We start from the raw sequence: 18,238 nt of genomic DNA on the forward strand, positions 1-18,238 counted from the left end.
ACTGAAGGACCCAAAATAGATCTCGGTACTTACATTTGTATTTTTTATATCTGCTCACACAGTCACAGCCATTATCACCTACACAAGGGATTTGAGTTACCATTTACTCGACTTGCAGAAGTGCTGAGGGATTTTAGTTGCCTAATTTCATATCCAGAACACATGGCTTCCAGCCCCAGCTTCAGGAAAACTGGTAATTCAGTCACTAATGATCTCGTGCCTTCTGTACTTGTGGACCGACCCTGTGATTTGGAAGGAGGGGGGAAGAGAAAAATCAATGTGAGAGAGACATCAATTGGTTACCTCCCACACACCCAGGCTAGGGGCCGGGTATCGAACCTGCAACCTAAGTGCGTGCCCTTGGCTGGGAATTGAACCCAAGACATGTAATTTGCCTTCTCCCGTTGACAACTGGTTTTTATATTCTAGTCCTTAAGTTTGATGCTCCTAGATTTTCGGAGCTTGCATTATCTCATTTGCAAGCCAGCAGGTTTGTGCTGCTCAGTTGATCTTACTAACGAAGCACCGCTAATATCTTAGGCCCTTTGCCAGCTCGCATCTACACTGGGGGAGAATGACAAAGACCTGTCCAGCGAAAGAAGATCCTTGCATAAGTGCTTCTCCACCACTGGGTCGTACAATTCTCATCTCTGGCTTCTCTGACATGTGACAGGATAACTCCAAGGACGTTGCATTTAGTCGTCAACAGCGGGCTTGGTGACGCTTCTGAACACTGCCCCTTGAACTGTTCCGGTGAGGAGGAGGAGGGGGGCATGCTTTTGTCCTTGGGCTTCATGATGGAAGAGAAGATTGGGGAAGTAGGGTTGGAGAGTGGGGCAGAGGGTAGTTGGAAAAGGCATTTTATTGACTTGTTTTCATAATACAAATTACAGAAAGTAAAGCTCAACACCCTCTTGGCCAGAAGCAAGATGTAGAAGGTAGAATCAGAAGGTATCATGGATTTAAAAAGGTAAAGAGTAAAAATGTATACTTTTAGGTATACATTTATTTTTCATCCAGTCCTCTGATGAAGCCCAGGCCACAAAATTTCCGTTTGTGAAATTAAATGAAAAAGGGCAGGACAATGACACCTGAACGTTACACTGGTCATCTTAGCATTTGCTTGTTCCCAAAGAGGAATGATTCCTTGGCCCTTCCTGCGTCTGCTGTTTGTTCTCAAAGCTGGAGCTCTGTGTGGTTTTCCGAAGTACCCAGAAGATGCATCTGTTCTCAAGCAAGGATGCTGCTGAGTTTCAGCCTGTCTGGGGGTCTGTCAGGTGGATGTTCATTTCTGTTGTGGGGTGAACGTGGGTTCTTAAGTAAAAGCCCTCAACTTTTTCTGGGCTGATAGCCAGTCAGGTAAATAAAAAATGGTGGACGCCTCAATTATTTTTATTTCTGTTAATCCCCACCCAAGGATAATTTTTCCATTGATTTTTAGAATGGGGGGGGGGGAAGAGAGAGAAATATAAGTGAGAGAGACATCGATTGGTTGCGCCCCAGGATGAACCTGCAACCCAGGTATGTGCCCTTGACCCAGAATAGAATCCGTGACCTTTGGTGTGCAGGCCAACACTAACCACTGAGCACTGCTGGCCCGTGCTCAATTGCTTGGTTTTAGGTATACATTTTCCATCCAGTCTTTTGATGAAGCATGTGCACTTATTTGAGGTACCTGCTAAACTAGAATTTTACATATAATCACGTCAGATGTGTCTGGACTACAGAGACCCCCAGGGCTCCCATCTAAAGCCCAGACTTCCTTCTCCAAAGCCATTGCACCAACACAGTAACAGGCACAAAAGAGACCATTTTAAAAAATCAGTACGGTCACCACATCCCTTCTGAAGTTGACATCCAATAATTGCTTCTGACGCATTAAGACATCACACAGACATGTGCTTATTACACTTTGACAACCCTCCACAGTTGAGAGACTTCTGTAATACTCTGCCTGAGGAAGCAGATGGGAACAGCTCCTGCAGGTCCTGATTCAGCTTTAAGTGATTGTTGGGCTCCCACCAGGGGCTCAACACTGCGGAGCCCTGGGGGAGGGGGGAGGAGGGAGGGAAAAATTGGGCGCCTGCTTTCAAAAAGTACAGAATTGGGTTTGTGAGGAAAAGGCTTGCATTCAAAGTGTTATGTGAGGGGCAGTATTTGCATACACATTCATACTCATCCCTGGGGCTAAATGCACATACAAAAAAATTAAAAATGAAAAAAAAAGTATAATTACGGGGTTTTGCAAATACTTTCTCAGTCCTCACAACAGCCCCAGGAGGAAGTATTACTTCTCTTTACAGGTAAGAAGACAGGTTCATCAACGTTAAATGACTTGCCCAAGGTCACTCAGCTCCAAAGTGGGAGCCTGGCCATCAATCAACTCCTTTCAAAGCCAAAGCACCTGCCACCTCAGCAGGAGTGCTGTCAATCACCAGGAAGGGGTGGGAGTGAAGATTCTGATGGTGCTGGGAGGAGGGGTGTACATGAGTTAGTTTCAAAGTGTCATCAGTAGATACTATGTCCACCAGCATCTGACGGTGCTTCCCCCTCGCCCAAGTGGCAGAATGCCCTTCCCTGGCTCTGCACTCCACACCCACCTTCTCCTGCCCTGTCTTTGGGGGTTTCTCGTCAAGGTCACTGCTGCAGGGATAATTTGTATCAGCTGCTGCCTCCTAAGGGCACAAATGAATGCCATTAATTGAAGTTCCTGGGGGAGAGAGCCTCCAGGAGGCTAAAAGGAGAGGCAGTGGCTGGTAGGGGTTCAGTCTTTTCCTTCGCTGAGGAGGTGGACTGACTGAAATGTGGGCACAGAGTCTGGCGTGAGGGCATTTCTTTACAAGACCATGAGCTGAGGCATGGAAAGGGTACCAGGCAGCTGATCTGGCATCAAAAGGTAAGTCCGCTGGGCTTCCTCTTAAGAACAAACTTCTAGCCAGAAGACCGGACCAGTGAGCTCAGGCCATTGCAGTGCACGTTCTAAGAGTGGCACTGTCACCACACGAGTGTGACCGGGTGGCCAGGAATGGGTATGCATCTCCGGTTCCTTGGGCGATGGCTTGGCACCAAGGCAGACGAGGGTTGCTCAGCCCTATAGTGGAGCGAGCACAGTCTGAATCCAGGCAGACCTAGGTTCAGATTCCAGCTCTGGCCCTGAGGGAGCTACTGAATGTGTCTGCTCATGCACCCTTCATTTGATGGGGACCTTCTTTTAAAATATATCGTTATTGATTTCATAGAGAGGAAAGGAGAGGGGGGGAGAGAGAAACATCAATGATGAGTCATTGATCGACCGCCTCCTGCACGCCCCCAACTGGGGATCAAGCCCACAACCTGGGCATGTGCCCTGACCTGACCAGGAATCGAACCCTGATCACCTGGATCCTAGGCCAGTGCTCAACGGCTGAGCCACACCTGGCCCAGCTCAATGGGGACCTTAATACTTACCTGGCAGACTTCCTCTGGTTATCAAATAAGGTCCTGTGAAAGGACACCCCTCAGTGGCTGGCACTAAAAGGGGGCTACTATGATTTCTGTTAGCAATATCGAGCCTTGGGTGTCCAACAAGCGCACATCTGAGCAAGTAGCCTGGCCCCGAGCCTTAGCTCTGTCCCTGTCCCCTTCCCATTCTTTAGAAGGTAAGTGCTCTGGGAGGGAAGCTCGCAGGTGTCAATCCTGCCCAACAGGCCTGTGAGAGACAGGCTTCATGGCAGTGGCCCCCATTTGAGGGGAAGCAGCACCCAACAGGGCCCAGCTGTGCATCCCGGGGAGAGTCACCTCTGGGCCTCCATTGCCACATTGCAAGATTGGGGAAGAATTCCTGTCCTAGCTCAGTGGCAGAAGGCCCTCATTCCCCCTCCATGGCAGGTATTTGAGGAAGTACTTGCCTCACGACAGGGCCAGGGTTGGGGACGGGCTGCAGAAAGGACCCTGACGCAGAGAAACCCTCTGCAAACCTTGCCGGGCTCGACCAGGTGGCTTTCCTCTGACCCCTGATGTGCGTGTTGCTGGTGCTTGTTAGACTCACAGGGGGACTGAATCTAAATTCCTGGAGTCTTCCAAGCGGAAAGCCATGGCTCAGAAGAGCCCCACAGACAATGACCTGAGCCGCCTCTGCAAGGACCTGGCGTCCGAGGTGACCAGACGGAGGTTCACCATGACCATCAGGTACTCAGAGCTCAGAGGGTCGGGTGGGTGCCCGAGGCTGCGGGAGACACTGGTGTGTGTAAATGTATTCAAATTGTTCGCCCATGGCGGCGAGGAGGCAGATTTTGTGAATAAGAAACTACTTGGTCACCCACTGCGGGAAACAGACCTTTCCCACGTGGTCCTTCAAGAGGTGATGGTAAGGTGCTGGAATGAAGTTCAGATCTGTGGCTCTTACTTTGGGTGATCACTTTGATAATCAGGTGGAAGTTGTGATGTTTCCTCTTAGTATAAAAATGCAGGGCTTTGCAAAGTTTGGGGACAGCAGACCCCTGAAGCCCATACATGATCCCTCTCCATCACCCCACCTCCGCTGAGCAACACTGGGGTTCAGCTCTGACTAAGAGATGAACTTGGGGTCAGGAGGTCTGAGTCTGCGTCTTGGGGTCAGGAGGTCTGAGTCTGCACCTTGGGGTCAGGAGGTCTGAGTCTGCGTCTTGGGGTCAGGAGGTCCGAGTCTGCACCTTGGGGTCAGGAGGTCTGAGTCTGCGTCTTGGGGTCAGGAGGTCTGAGTCTGCACTTTGGGGTCAGGAGGTCTGAGTCTGCGTCTTGGGGTCAGGAGGTCTGAGTCTGCATTCTAGTCCTGCTTTTTACTGGCCACAGGAATGGCTCAGCTTCCTGGGCTGAAAAACTTCCTGTGAGATGTGGCTGAGAATCTGCATGTCATTCGTTTCTCCTTCATTTCCAATCCCTGGAGCGTAGCAAGTGGTCAGGGGACAGTTAAATATGGGTCTTTAAGCACTTGACAGGTGGGGTGTAGTTCCTTGAAGGCAGGGTTTGCCCAGCCCTGGTAGGCGGGGGGTGAGGGTACATTAGACAGAAAGGAGAGGTGAAGTGAGCCCAGGGCTGAGCTGGCCGAGAAAAGCTGGGATGCCAATGAAACCTTGAGGGCGAGCCTGCCCTGGGCTGAAATTGGAGAGCCGGCTGCTAGGGGTGGACCCAGGGCCATCGGTTCCATGGGACCAGTGCAGACAGGTGTGTTCCCTCTGAGAAGAGCCGACTCACAAAGTCCAATAGCGTGTAGCTCGTTTTTGCCAGGTGACAGCTCTATCAGCATTGTAGACAGGTCAGGAAGTGGTTCTTTTTCAGGGCTGGGGGCTGGGGGTTCTATTTTTCTTGTTTTGAAAAATCCTGTCTTTGTTTAAATAGCATTCATTGTGCCTTTCCTCCCAGAGAAGACATGCTTACCAAGAAATGTGAGGAAGCCCCAGAGATGCTCTCCAATTTGGATCAAGTCCTTTCCCCTGGCACGCCCGACCCCCCAGCCCCCCCAGCCCCACCTCCCTCTCCAGCTGAGGACCCCAAAGTCTCCTAGGCACAAAATGTCAGTCATTTTGAAATGGACTTTGACATATAACTGCAGAGAAGAGTTTACGGGAGGCCTTGCGTTGCCTTTGAAAACCGTCTTGGAAGATCTTTGTTTTTCTTTCCTGTTTATTTTCTCCTGCACTGTTGCCCATTGATATCCTCACAAATGCACCTGGAGTCATCTCTTTGGTTCTTCCGGCCAAGACTCTGATATGTGTGTATATTGATCTTTAATTTCTGTCATGATGTAGAACACTTATGGTAGTCAGTTGTGTTTGAATTAAAAACAAAACAATCAGACCTCAATGTTTGTTACTAAATCGAAATGATGAGAAGCCCAGGCCTCCCTCTGTGACATTAAACATCTGAGCTCCAGAGAACCCTGAGGTATTTGGGTTTTTCAAGACTCAGCCTGAGACAACAGATGCCACCTTGAGGAGAATGGGCGAGAGGAAAACCCTGACTGGACTGACGGGACAGAGTCCAAGCTGAACAGGCAAGAGAAGGTGTCCAACCCATTAGGTACAATGGCACCTCAAGATGGAGGTTAAGTTCAGTCGTTAGAAAATAATGTTATAGAATTTGCTCACCTGAGGTTGTGGTTTATGAAATTCATGCCCATGACAGCAAATAAGAACAAAAGTGGAGTTAGGGTGAAGAGAAGGTGAGTTGGGGAAAGATGAAAAGAGTTCTGGAGGGGCCAAGAGGATCAGGAGATGGGGCTGGGCAGGTGTGCATTCCAGTGCTTGCCAGGAGTCATCCTGGGCAGCACCTCTGTTACACACACACACACACACACACACACCCCCCACCATGAGCATCCTGCCATCTCAGCTCCCCACCCAAAGGGATTATCTGATTGGTTGGAATCTGTACTCTCCCCTTAGGCAAACTAGTCCACAGTATCCAAGGAGGATGCTGTGTGTGATCAGTTCATTGCAAGGGAAAAGGCTGTGTAATACCCACCTGGACTCCACCTGAAGCATGCGGAGCCAACTGTGGTCAGTGCATCTCACATGAGTTCAGTGCTGGCCGCATAGCTTCCCTCTCCCCGCAGAAGGGCTGCTGTCCATCCATCGTGGCTTACGCGAACCACACAGCACGCAAGAGCAGGGGGTGGCCCTGGCTTCCACCTGGACTCCAGCCCATTTCCCCAAACTCTTCTGCAAACACGCTCTTTAGCCAGAAAAGGCCATTTATTAAAAGCCTTGTGGTTTTCATGAAAAATGACTACACATTATAGCATTTGCCCCACATCACAACACTTAAACTGTTTGGGCCAAGCATCCCTTTACAAGCTGACAAAAGAAAAGCATATCTGTTGTGAAACTGTCTAAGTGCCCAGATGGCTATTCCCACAATGTCAGGCACAGTGACAGTGACAGGGCACATTCTCCCGGATTAACGAAAGCTCGGGAAGCAGAGGAAAGCTGTGTGGGCTTTGGCTGGCTGGCTGGCCCCTCGGGAGCCCTGACTGTCGCCTCCTCCTGCTGTTTCTGACGCAGCATGGCCGCCTTTCACATCTTGGAGAGCCTGGTGTCATAGGTGACCATGTTGAAGTTGTCCCAGGCGAAGAGCTTCCTCTCCAGGGGGTTGTAGTCGATCATGCTGCTGTACCTGTAGCGGTTCTTGAACGGGATGGCCAGGGCCTTGCTGCTCCCCGTGCCCGTGTCATACGCAAAGTTGACAGTGGCATCAGGTGACGAGTAGCTGCTGACGGTGTACAAGGTGCCACAGATGACGAAGGCGTTGGCCACTGACTGCTTCCGGATGTTCGTCTCCCAGGTTTGTTCACGTTCCAGACTCTCGGGGTTCAGCTTGGAGAGGACGATGGCACCTTTGGCCTCCTCGGTGCTGTAGATGACCCACAAGCCCGACTCGTCCACGGCCAGGTCAATGTCCGTGTAGCCGCCCCAGGAATATGGGAACTGTCCGTGGTAGCCGGCGCCGGGGACGTCCTTCTCAGCCTTCACTGTCTCGGTGCTCAGCTCGTACCTGATCAGCGTTCTGGACTCAGCCCCCTGGAAGTAGAGGCTCCCCCCGTAGACCACGGCGCCTGTGCTCTCCAGCGGCCTGGGCAGCACGTGCACCTTGGAGGGGTAGCCCTGCGCGAACTGGCTGGGGAGGCTGTACTCAAACACCTGGCGGATGCCGGTGCCCACCGTGTCGATCCTCCACGTGGTCTCCTGGGTATAGGGGTAGGCAGGCTTGGGGTCTCTCATCCACACACCGTACTTGCCCGTGATGGTTTCAGCTGTTCTCAGAGTCACAGGCTCTCCCACCCAAACAAGTTCTCCGCATCCTGGTGAATTAAAAACAAACAAAACATAAGATCACTGACTCACCTGTCGGTCTGTAACCTGGAGCTGGCACAAGCCAGGGACCCGGAGACAGACCATCTGGGTTTACATCCCAGCTTTGCCACCCGCTGGCTATGTGACCTTCAATAGGCTACTTTGCTCTCCAAGCCTCAGTTTTCTCATGTGTAAAGGGGATAATAATAGTGTTTTGGGTGGCAGGGCTGTTGTAAGTTTCCAGTGTAATTAGACATGTTAAGTGCTTGGTTAGAGTAAATGGTCAGTAAGTGTTATGTGATCGTGTGATCAGAACTGAACCTTAACACTAGGCTGCCCCGGAGGCTTCAGTCTGTATTTATAATAGTTGACTTACCCTGGCCAGGGTCTCATGTGTGTTCATTATATTACTATTTATGACTTTCATGTCTGATTTATCTTTTTTTTTTAAATGAGACAAAAATCAGGTCATTATAATAATCTCTATAAAACAGAGTTTTACAAAGCCCTGACTGATGAACCATATATCTCGGGCATTGTTTTAATATGATAAAATCTGAATGTAATTTTAAACACCCAATGAAGAGGTGGTTAAAAACTTGGATTTAGTGGAATCACAACACATTTCTGGGCTTTAACAGAAACCTTCAATTTCCTTAGAGAAGGCGGAAACTTCCTAGAGAAGGGGCTCATATCTCTGGGAATCATATTTTGAATATTTCCGAATGCCCCATCCCCATGCATGCCATTTAGTCCTAGCAATCATTGTCAATAACACAGAGTCGCAGTTTCTGAAAACCACAGTCTTTGTCTCAGCATCAGGCTCTCAGGGAACACCTTAGAGGGGGTACCTGTACTTTTCCTAAGTACCCGGAGTTTAGAAAAGCTGCCTTTCGTGACAGCCTGTGTGCTCAGATGGTGTGGTGTCCATCAAGCCCTGAGATAAAGATATGAAGGATCTACTGGAAAATGTCATTGTAATCAAGCTGATGTGACAGTCACGTGGGTGAAACAGGCACACCTCTCATCTTACCCCCTGCACCCAGCCCAGTCTACTCTCCCAAGTGGGGGTGACAAGACACAGAGTTTTGGGGGGGGAGTCTGACTTCCTGCTGGCTTGCCCTGGAGAGGGAGCAGACACAGGACTAGATACAGATTAAGACTACGTAGGGGCAACAGAAAATACATTTAACTTCATACCAGTGCCCCCCTCTTCACTCCCAGGATGGCCAGGTGGGCTCTCCTTCAAGATCCGGGAAGCAGGAACCTCTGTTAACTCTGACTTCAGTTCCTGGAAGTCCACGTTCTCCAAATTCCATCTAGAAACTGTATTCAAAGGAAAGAGACAATATGGTACCAAGAAGAACAATGGCCCGTGAGGCTGGGGATGGCATTTCAATAGGCTTCCAAAGATGTGATGATGATTGAGATGTGTTTGAAGACAGTAGATGCGGGGAGGGAGAGAGAACAAAACTGGACTTGGCTGACAACTGTCGGAGCTGGGAGATCGGTCCACTGGGGTTCCTATCGTTATCTCCACTTTTGTGAATGTTGGAAAAATTCCATAATAAAAAGCTCACAAGTAATAAATTGCATAGCACTGTGCCGAACACAGAGTAGGGTACTCAAAATAACAACAGCTTGTACACCATTAAAATAACTCCCACTAGAAGGTCTGGTTTCTGAATAGGTACGGCGTCTGACTCAGGGATGTTGGGAAGGTCCTCAGCTGCTCCTGGGGTCCCTGGAACAGTCCCCTGCATCATTTCGGGCTTTTTTTTCTTTGCCATAAGTCAGATGTTCCTGTAAGAAGTAGCGGATTAAGCTCTACAGGCTCAGTTGAAATATCCTGTCAGATCTCTTCCTGAGACCGGCTTTGGGCAAGGAAGAGAGGGCAGAAATCCCGCAGGAACTTAGGGAGGGTCAGAACCACCGAGGAGGGGAGAGGTGTGAGGACACTGGCTAGACAGTCACCCCGCTGTCACACATCGCTGCTTTGGCATAGGGTTAAGGTCACCTGGGGGTCCTGAATACAAGGGAAAAGCAGCCCCCCCCAAGGAACAGGCTTAGCTTCTTTGAAATTCAGGTTTGTGATTCGGGTATCGTGAGGCCAGCAGGTCAGGAGAAGACACTGTTGTAATTCTCACTGATCCTGAGAGGAGGGGGCCCCACAGAGAAGTACCAGGAGAGATGTACCGGGGGTGGCATCTTGTCGTCCGGCAGCCAGGTCACCTCATCACTACCCTCTCCATCTGCAGCCCCCACCCCGGCCTTTGGCTGTGGCAGCTATACAACTGGTCTGCGCGAGAGTCTGACTGCCCTGGAGGGGCAGGTGGGTCCCACCACCTGGGGATGTCCCTCAGTCTGGAGTGGGCTGGTGAGCAGTGAAGACCCTTCAGCCAAAAGGTGTAGCCCACTGAGGCAGCCTTGATATGCGAATGTAGTTAGGATGGTCATATCATTTGGTGACTTACTGAGAAAAAGATGTATATTGAGAAAAGTAGGGACATACACCCACAAGCCAGTGAAAAGAAAATTGAGAAGAGAAGTGGCCTCTTTAGACACAGAGGAAATAAAGCTGGGAAAAAGCCCCAGAAACAGGCATTTTCACAGGTGACTTCCTTGAAGATAGCTAAAATGTTGGCGCCGAAATACTGAAATATAGCTTCTTTATAAAAAGAGATGAACAGGTATTTGTTAATCATGCCACATTTCAAAGCAGTTTCATATAAATGATGTGATCTGGTGTCTTTACAAGTTTTAGGAAAATACAGAGCTAGAATAAGGCTTTCAGATTGTAGTCTGCGCCTAATTTAATGATTTCCACCTCTTCCTGAGTGCCTCCTGGGAGCCAGGCTCTGGGCCAGGTGCTTGCTGTCATTACGTCTATTCCACATAACAATCCTGAGAGTGAGCTTTATTATCTTCATTTTGCAAATGAGGAAGCTGAGGCTCAGATAGGTTAAGTAACTTGCTCGAGGTCACAGAGCTGGTAAGTGGTGGGCCTAGGACTTGCACGTGTGTCTGCCAAGGCCATGGCAGTTGTGAACCCTTCCACACTGTTGTGGTGTGTCTCTTGTAAATGTATTGCCTCTCCGGGCTGAATGCTCTCTGAAAAACAAGGCATTTCTCCTTCGAAGTGAGCGCGGTGTGAAGCTTTCTCAGTAGAGGGTGCTACAGGGACATGGTGGGAGGCAGAAAATTTGCAGTCTCCTGCAGAAGCTGGGTTGCTAGCTTGAGTGTGAGCACATTGGGTGGAGCCCCAGAAACCTTGGCCTAGCCATGACCTTTCCACAGCCCTCTCATCCTGGAACCCAGAGTCCCTGCACGGGGACCCTTCCTGGCTCTGCAGGGCTCTTGTAGCCTGTCCCTGATACCACTGGGCCCCCAGCCACAGGTTGTGGGTTGCTGGATCTGCACTCAGGAGATAGTCTTTGCAGCTCTGGACCAACCCTGGCCACCTTCCCTACTATCTGATGAGCTGAACCCCACCTTCCTACTGAGGCCCCAACCCCTTCAAGTTTGTCCTTCTGCAGCCCGAGTGTGCCATGTAGAATTGACTTACATCTCATGGTTACTCCTTTATCGTCGATAATAATTCTTACAGAACTCTTCCTCCCGGGAGCACGCCTGCGCCTTTCCCTTCCCCCTATTCTCCCTCCAAAGGCGTGCATCTCCTAAACTCTAAGGATCCCCATGAGACTTGCAACCGACTTGCAGCCGGGGGAGCAATGGATGGCGCCAGCTCATCTGGGCTAACCCCCTGAACCTGTCCCCAAGGCCCCCTTTTCTCTGACTTCCCAGTGAGCTGACAGCAGTCCCGCCTTGGCTCACTTCTTTCCTATAACATTTCCAGAGATCCAAAGCAGCCCTGTCTAGGCTCTCCTGTTGCTCCTTCTATCCTAACCCCTTTCTTGTTTCACTGCCCCCAGCTTTAATAAACATACTCTCAAAAAAAAATTCTTTATATTAAATGTCCCTGACTTAATCTGCTCTGTGGACCCAGATTGTTACCAGAAACTTTACAAGAGCCTCAGAGATGTTTCTCTCTCTCCCTCTCTCCCCCTCTTTCCCTCCCTCCCTCCTCCCTTCCCCTTTTCCACCACACTTTGAAGGAACCACACCTCATGTGCTTTTGAAGTAAACAGGAATCACAATAAAACAAAATGTCAGGGGATGGCTTTCAGGGTGACTGCAAGGCCAGCTCTCAGTTGGCAGGTGGGTTGGCTGGATGAGAAGCCTGCTGGCTTCTTCATGGTTGTGTCAGCCAGAGCATCTGGCAACGGGCAGACTCCCAGAGTAGAGCTGTGTGGCATGTGGACCGAAGCCTGTGGGAGCGGATGCAAGGCCCGAAGGTCCAAAGGCCCGAGGGCAGGGAAGCGGTGGTGCGAAGGGGCCTGGACTGGGCTGGAGTTCCTAGCTTCCTAGCTCAGTTCAGCCATGTGCCTGCTATGTGACTTTGGGCAAATTACTCAACCTCTCTGAGCCTCAGTATTCTTAGCTCAAAGTTCAAATAACACGGTACTCAATAAGGATGTGTCAAAATTTCTTGGGAATGTTTCAAAATCATATCATTCTGAATGCGGGGGGCAGAGAATAAAAAGGTTATAGAAATATTAAGGACTACATTGTATCAGACAGTTCATGTTTAGGGCTCAGTTTCTATTAAAATTCAGTCCTGCTAGGGTGAAAGGTTCATGTTTATTACAAAATTCTGAAAAATCTGCATATTCTTCCCTTTCTCCCTCACCTCTGCTTTATAGACACCTTCTAGAGACCTTAACCCAGAAACAGTTTATCAACTTGCTTGTATATCAATAAACATAGGCAAGTGACATTGTAATGGTTTTTATAGTTGTTTCCTATCACTGCCTGACAAGTGAAAGCAGTATTGTATAAATGGGGTGAAGAGAAATTGGGGTGCCCCCATAATTGCAGGTTGTCAGTAGTACTGGGGGAAAGAGAAGACTAAGACCACTGTCCTGGGTGCTGTTCTAACACATGTTGACATTTTGATCATTAAATGACATTTTAAAACAACAGTGCAGCTCAAGCAGCAGAAGCCCTTTGTAGCTATAATCCATTTCCCAGGAGGCTGCTCCTTGCTGGAGACCCACCCCTATGACTCCCAGCCTGCGTGGTCACTAACCCCTCCCTCGAGGGACTGTTACCCCCATCCTGTAGGGGAGGGGGTGAAATCCAAATCCAAAGCACCTGTGTGAGCACCTGCGTTGTCCCTGCCGCCTCAGCCTATCCTGCCCACCTTTTTCCAGCCATTGCTATGGCAACCTTCCTGGCGCAGGTGTCACCAGCTGGGACCTGGTCTCAGCTGCCCTGCTGATTCACCAGTTGTTACTATTTTGCCATAAATGTTTTACCTTTCATTTTCTCACTCTATTTACAGTCTTTGCGGATTCACCTGGAAGTAAATGATAGCCCTCCCCACAGCTCCTGACCATGATGCCATAACGCACCCAAGAAACCTCACATGAATCCAATAACCACCTACTCAGCAGTCTGCATGCAGCTTTCCTCACTAATCCCAAACCTGCCCCCTGTAGCTCTTTCCCCCAGATGCAGGAGTGAGTCTAGGGTCACCACTGCATTGGGCCACCGCGTCTCTCCAGGCCCCTTCAATCTTGACATTAGCATCTTCAGAGTCCAGACTAACTGTCCCACAACTGGATCGATCGACTCACTTGTTTTATGATTGGATGACGTATTCAACAGTGAATACCTGGGGACACAGTTTCACAAAAAGTGACACAAATACTGTCTTCTGCACTACTGGGGAGAGTGTGCCCCGGCTCCTCCCTGGTGCACACTCACAGACTAACCCCCTGCAGGGGCCCCGAGGGGAGTTGCACGGCAGAAGGACACAACTTCTCCAGGAGCTGTCTGGTGGCTTCAACACAGGTTCTCAGATGGAACAAAGTGGAGGAAAACGTCCCAAACAACATACTGAGGGAGCTGACCAAGGGTTACTGCCTCTTTATGTTGCCAAGGGAGGACATTTAAAAATTAAACAAACTAACTAAATTACCACCTATCATCATTTCATAAATCTCTTGCCCTTTCATAAATGGAGGTCATGTTAACCCCCAAAGATAGGAATCGGCCGCTCTGAACAAAGGTTCACAGCAGGAGAGTTTTCTGAAAAGGGCGGCTGGCACTTCCTACCACTGATCATGTGCAGGTGCATCTCGCCTGGTCCTTTGGTTGCGGGCTGTGAAAACTTTGTCATGGGCAGGCACAAAATCCGGCCCCAGGAACCTAAACAGAACCATCGGGAGTTAAATTACTAGCAACGGGAAAGAGATCGCTTCGCCCCCCTCTGTCCACCTGCCTGGTGCTGATGTGCTGCCTCTGGGAGGAGGAGAGGGCGGGAAGGGCAGACCTGGACCACCTGTGACAGGTCACCCTGAACGATGTCACCTCCTTACCTTCCCTGGAGTCTGGTGGTGCCACCTGAGAGGTGCTGTGGGCCGGGGGACACTGGCCCCTCCTGAGCCTCTCTATCTCCTGGCTGCTGCTTTCCAGCCTCCTGGCCAGATCCTGGTTCTCTGCGCCCAGCCGCCTCTTCTCCTCCTCCAGCACCGACTTGTCCCGGAGGAGGTTGCTGTAGGCTGTCTCCAGCTCCCTGCTTTGACTTTCCAGCTGTTCTCGCTCCCTCATCAGGGTGTCCAGCTCTCTCTGCGGCCCCTCCAGGGTCTCCGAGGGCCCAGCCGCCTGGGCCAAGGTCAGCCGGTGGAGGAGGCCCTCCAGGGAGCTGAGCCGGGCCTTGGTGCTCTCCAGGTCTGCGCGCTGGGTGCTGCTGTCTCTCTGCAGGTCCTGGATGGCTGTCATCGCCTGGCCCTGCTCGGGGCAGCTGGACTCACCCGGGCTGGCCACAGTGAAGGTGTACTGGCATCGCCCACTCCCGTCGTTGGCCTTGCGGAGCTGGGCTGTCCTGGCCCCCCCACCCCACAGCAGACAGGCCATCAGCAGCAGCTGGACAGCTGGCATCTTGGGCCCGTGGCTGCAGTGCTGTGCAGAGTCCTCGGGACAGAGGCTGGCCGAGGCTCCTTCTGGAAGGCTCTCCTGCTCGGAGAGGTGCTGGCTGGGTGGCCCTGCGGTTCATATATACTGGGAGCCAGCCCCGCAGGGGGCAGAGAGGTGGCCACGTGAGGCCGGGTGGGGCTACGCACAGGAGGGTTGTTTTCACATTGCCGGCAAGACTCTTAGAAAATGACCTTCCAGAAGTCTGTTTTGAATTTAAAAAAAAAAAAAAAAAAGTAGAAGTCCCATTTATGCATCACACGTCCCCGTAATATCCCTCTACCCCCCCGCCCTGACCCGCACACACACCCTCACACGTGCCCACGTCCTCCGGCACGACTACTCGAGTGCCGAGTTCAGCAGGGTTTATTTCCAGCTCGTATTTCCATTTATTCTACACACTTTGTTGAGAACTTGCCCTGTGTCAGGCACTGTGCTCGGAACCGGGGATACAGACGTGCCTAAGACGCAGTCCCTCTGTCCCCGTAGCAGTGGCAGAGACAACAGCCGGACAGAACACACGGGCCGAGGGCCCCAGGCTTCGGGGAGCAGCAGAAGCGGAATTCTTCCCTTGTCCCCGGCTGTTTAAAATTTATTGATGTGTGAGAGAGGGAGGGAGAGAGAGAGCAACATGGCTTTGTTGTGCCTCTTATTTCTGCACCCATCGGTTGATCCTTGCGTATGTCCTGACCCGGGATCGAACCCGCAGCCTGGGTGAGACGGGATGGTGCTCTAACTACCTGGCCAGGGCTCTGGAAGAGCGTTCTAATGTGAGCCTTGTGCTGCAGGCACATTGCCCATGTTAGTTTCTACCATGTCTCCTCTCTCTGTGCACGTGTGTGCGTGTGCGTGTGCGTGTTCATGCAGGTGTGCAAGGGCCACGAACCTCACTAGGGAAATCTCTGGAACCCTTCTCAGGAAGATGTTTTAAAACGTATAAAATCAAAACATTTTAAAAATTTGAAACATACCCGTCCTTTATTAGCACAGGTCTAAAATCCAGGCCTGGCAGGGCTGGGGGGTCTAATTTCAAGGCAGCTTTGAGTGTAAGTGCTGTCACCGCATTGCCGGTGACTGTCGCAGGCACTGCCGATACGCCAGATTTATGGCTGTCTCCACACGCAACGAAATGCTAAGCCTAAATTTTAGTTAGAAGGTGGTGACAATAAAGATGTGGGTTTTATTCCCCCCCGTCGAAATGTATGGGCTTTCTGAACGTGAGGTTAATAATCCCTGCTTACACGTTAATAAATGAAAAGGGGAAAAAAACAAAAACAAAAAGATAAAACAAAAAAAAAACTCACCCCGTATGCCAAGGGCAGATCAGAACGCAGGACGTAGCCTCATCGGTAACTTTTAAAATGATGTTTGCCTTGGAGCAATTTAGGCCGTCTAATACCAGTAACATCTTCAACATTTGTGAGGTAAAGATTTCATGGAACGTCTTCAACATTTGTGAGGTAAATATTTCTGATAACATCTTCAACATGTGTGAAGTAAACATGTCACCTAATGTCTTCATTTCGGGGAGGTAAATATTTCGGATGTGCCCGGCAGGCCTGCTTCGCGACTGGGAAAGTGCATCTTGCTCTAAAGACCCTGTTCTTATCCGCTTGGTTCTAAAGTTAGACTTGAACTTGGGACACGTGCCAGTGGGTGTGTGCCTACTGCTGACGGAAGGGCACTATTCTCAGTTCCTGAGTCAGAGAAAAACAGGACGGAAATGGTTGTTTGAAAAAGATACGTTATCGTCAGAAGAACTGGTCCGGGTCCGCCTGGCCTCGCTGGTAAAGGGCGGCTCCCGGGCCCCGGGCCCCGGGCCCACGGAGGAAAGCGCTCCAGGTAAAGTGGCGGTTTGGCTGCTGCCGTTGGCTCGGTACCGCTCGCAGGGTCGCTGATGTCCTTTGCACGGCACAGCAATGACTCGGGTGATCCAGGAGCACAGTATCCGCAGTCCCCGCGGGTTCCCAGTTCGTTCCCGCAGCCCCTCAGCGAGTGCGCGGTCTCCTTGCCCGGACTCTCCTCGCTTTCTTTATCTCCCCCAACCTGCAGGCGGTTGGTGACGTGAGCGGTCGCTGTGGCGCCGTGTGGGTGCTGGTCAGGGCAGTCGCGTGGAACAACCCTTGGCGTTTTGACTTGATCCAACCCAGTTTTCGAAGCCAGTCTTTCTCCATGTTGCTTGTGGTTCCTGGCAAAAGCCCGGGGGACATGCTTATGGGAAGAAAATGTGGCTTTGGGCTTCATCGGGCTTCCCTCAATTGCAGCGCTTCCCCATCTGTTCTTGCCCTGGGGCCTGATGCGGTGAGGGTCGCTCGAGCCCCCCATCTGCCTTCCCGCGCTGGCCCCCCATCACCACCCCCTCTGCGGGCCCTCAGCACCTCCCTGGCAAAGCCTGCACGGAATGCTAGAGCACAAGGGCTCCCCAGACGAGAAAGCGAAGGCCCAGAGAAGGAGAGGGACTTGCCCAGGGTCACACAGCCAATGAGTGGCAGAGCCAGAGGAAAACTGAGGTCCCCTGATTCCGAGGATTTCCACCTTTGCACCTAAGCCAAGTCCACCCAATGCCCAGGGGTTGCCCAGTATAGACAGGAGACTCCGGTTGCTTTTTCCCCAGGAACCGATGTTCTAGGAAACGAGCTAGCTTCCTCTGTTCCCATTAAGTAGAGGCCTTCAGTGGAGGAAACACACGTGCACGCCCCAGGGCCTTAGGGTGATTTTGTGAAACTGAGTCCTTTCATGAGAGAGAATTCCGTTGTCTCCCCAGAGCAAAGGGTTCACTGCAAGACACAGGAAACTCCCAGCCCCCTGAACAGCAGTGAGCATCTGGTCAGCTTCAGCCTGCCCTCCTCACCTTCCTGCCTTCCCCAGCCTCTGGGGCCAAGCCCCGCTCCCCCGCAGCCCCACCTCCTGGAATTCTCCTGGACAGGGAGACCTCCTTCCCGCTGAGGAAACACTGGCTCCCTCAGATTGGCTGGCAGACCTTGTTCCATCTCCATTTCCTTTCTGGAGCCTGGAGCCAGGGAGGGTCCCACTCAGATGCGGGTGGCAGCCAGGAAGATGCTCCTGGGAGTGTGTTCGGCCGACTGCAGGGGGGGGCGTGGTGCTGGAGCAGGAGCGGGAGGCGCTGCCGTGCAGGATGGAGGCAGCAGGGGGCGCTAGGGAGCGGCTTCATTAAGGCGCATTCCGTTATATTCCATCCAGGCTGAGCTTATTTTCGCCGGGGTTTAAGCTGTCTGGCTGCTGTTTTCTCCTGCAGTTAATTAAGTTCTTCCGAGAGAAAATGTCACCCGCATGAAGGTAGGGCTGTGACTGCTCTGCTCACCCTTTTGTCCCCAGCGTCTGGCAGATATAAATGCTCCAAAAATTTTCAGTGGGTGCATGGATAGATACAT

At 51.2% G+C, this 18,238-nt stretch overlaps 1 protein-coding gene across 1 annotated transcript; it reads right to left on the bottom strand.

The window, feature by feature from the left end:
• Nucleotides 1–6,684: 6,684 nt before the first annotated feature.
• On the bottom strand, nt 6,685–16,467 carry MYOC (myocilin). The gene is made up of 4 exons (XM_081121248.1): nt 16,151–16,467; nt 14,252–15,051; nt 9,009–9,134; nt 6,685–7,816 (listed from the first exon to the last, which is right to left on the bottom strand). The coding sequence occupies exons 2-4, from the start codon at nt 14,811–14,813 to the stop codon at nt 7,032–7,034; spliced, it is 1,473 nt and encodes a 490-aa protein (XP_080977374.1). The 5' UTR covers nt 14,814–15,051; nt 16,151–16,467; the 3' UTR covers nt 6,685–7,031.
• Nucleotides 16,468–18,238: the final 1,771 nt, after the last annotated feature.

Source organism: Miniopterus schreibersii, assembly GCF_964146895.1.
Source record: "Miniopterus schreibersii genome assembly, chromosome: 19".
Classification (NCBI taxonomy): Eukaryota; Metazoa; Chordata; class Mammalia; order Chiroptera; family Miniopteridae; genus Miniopterus; species Miniopterus schreibersii.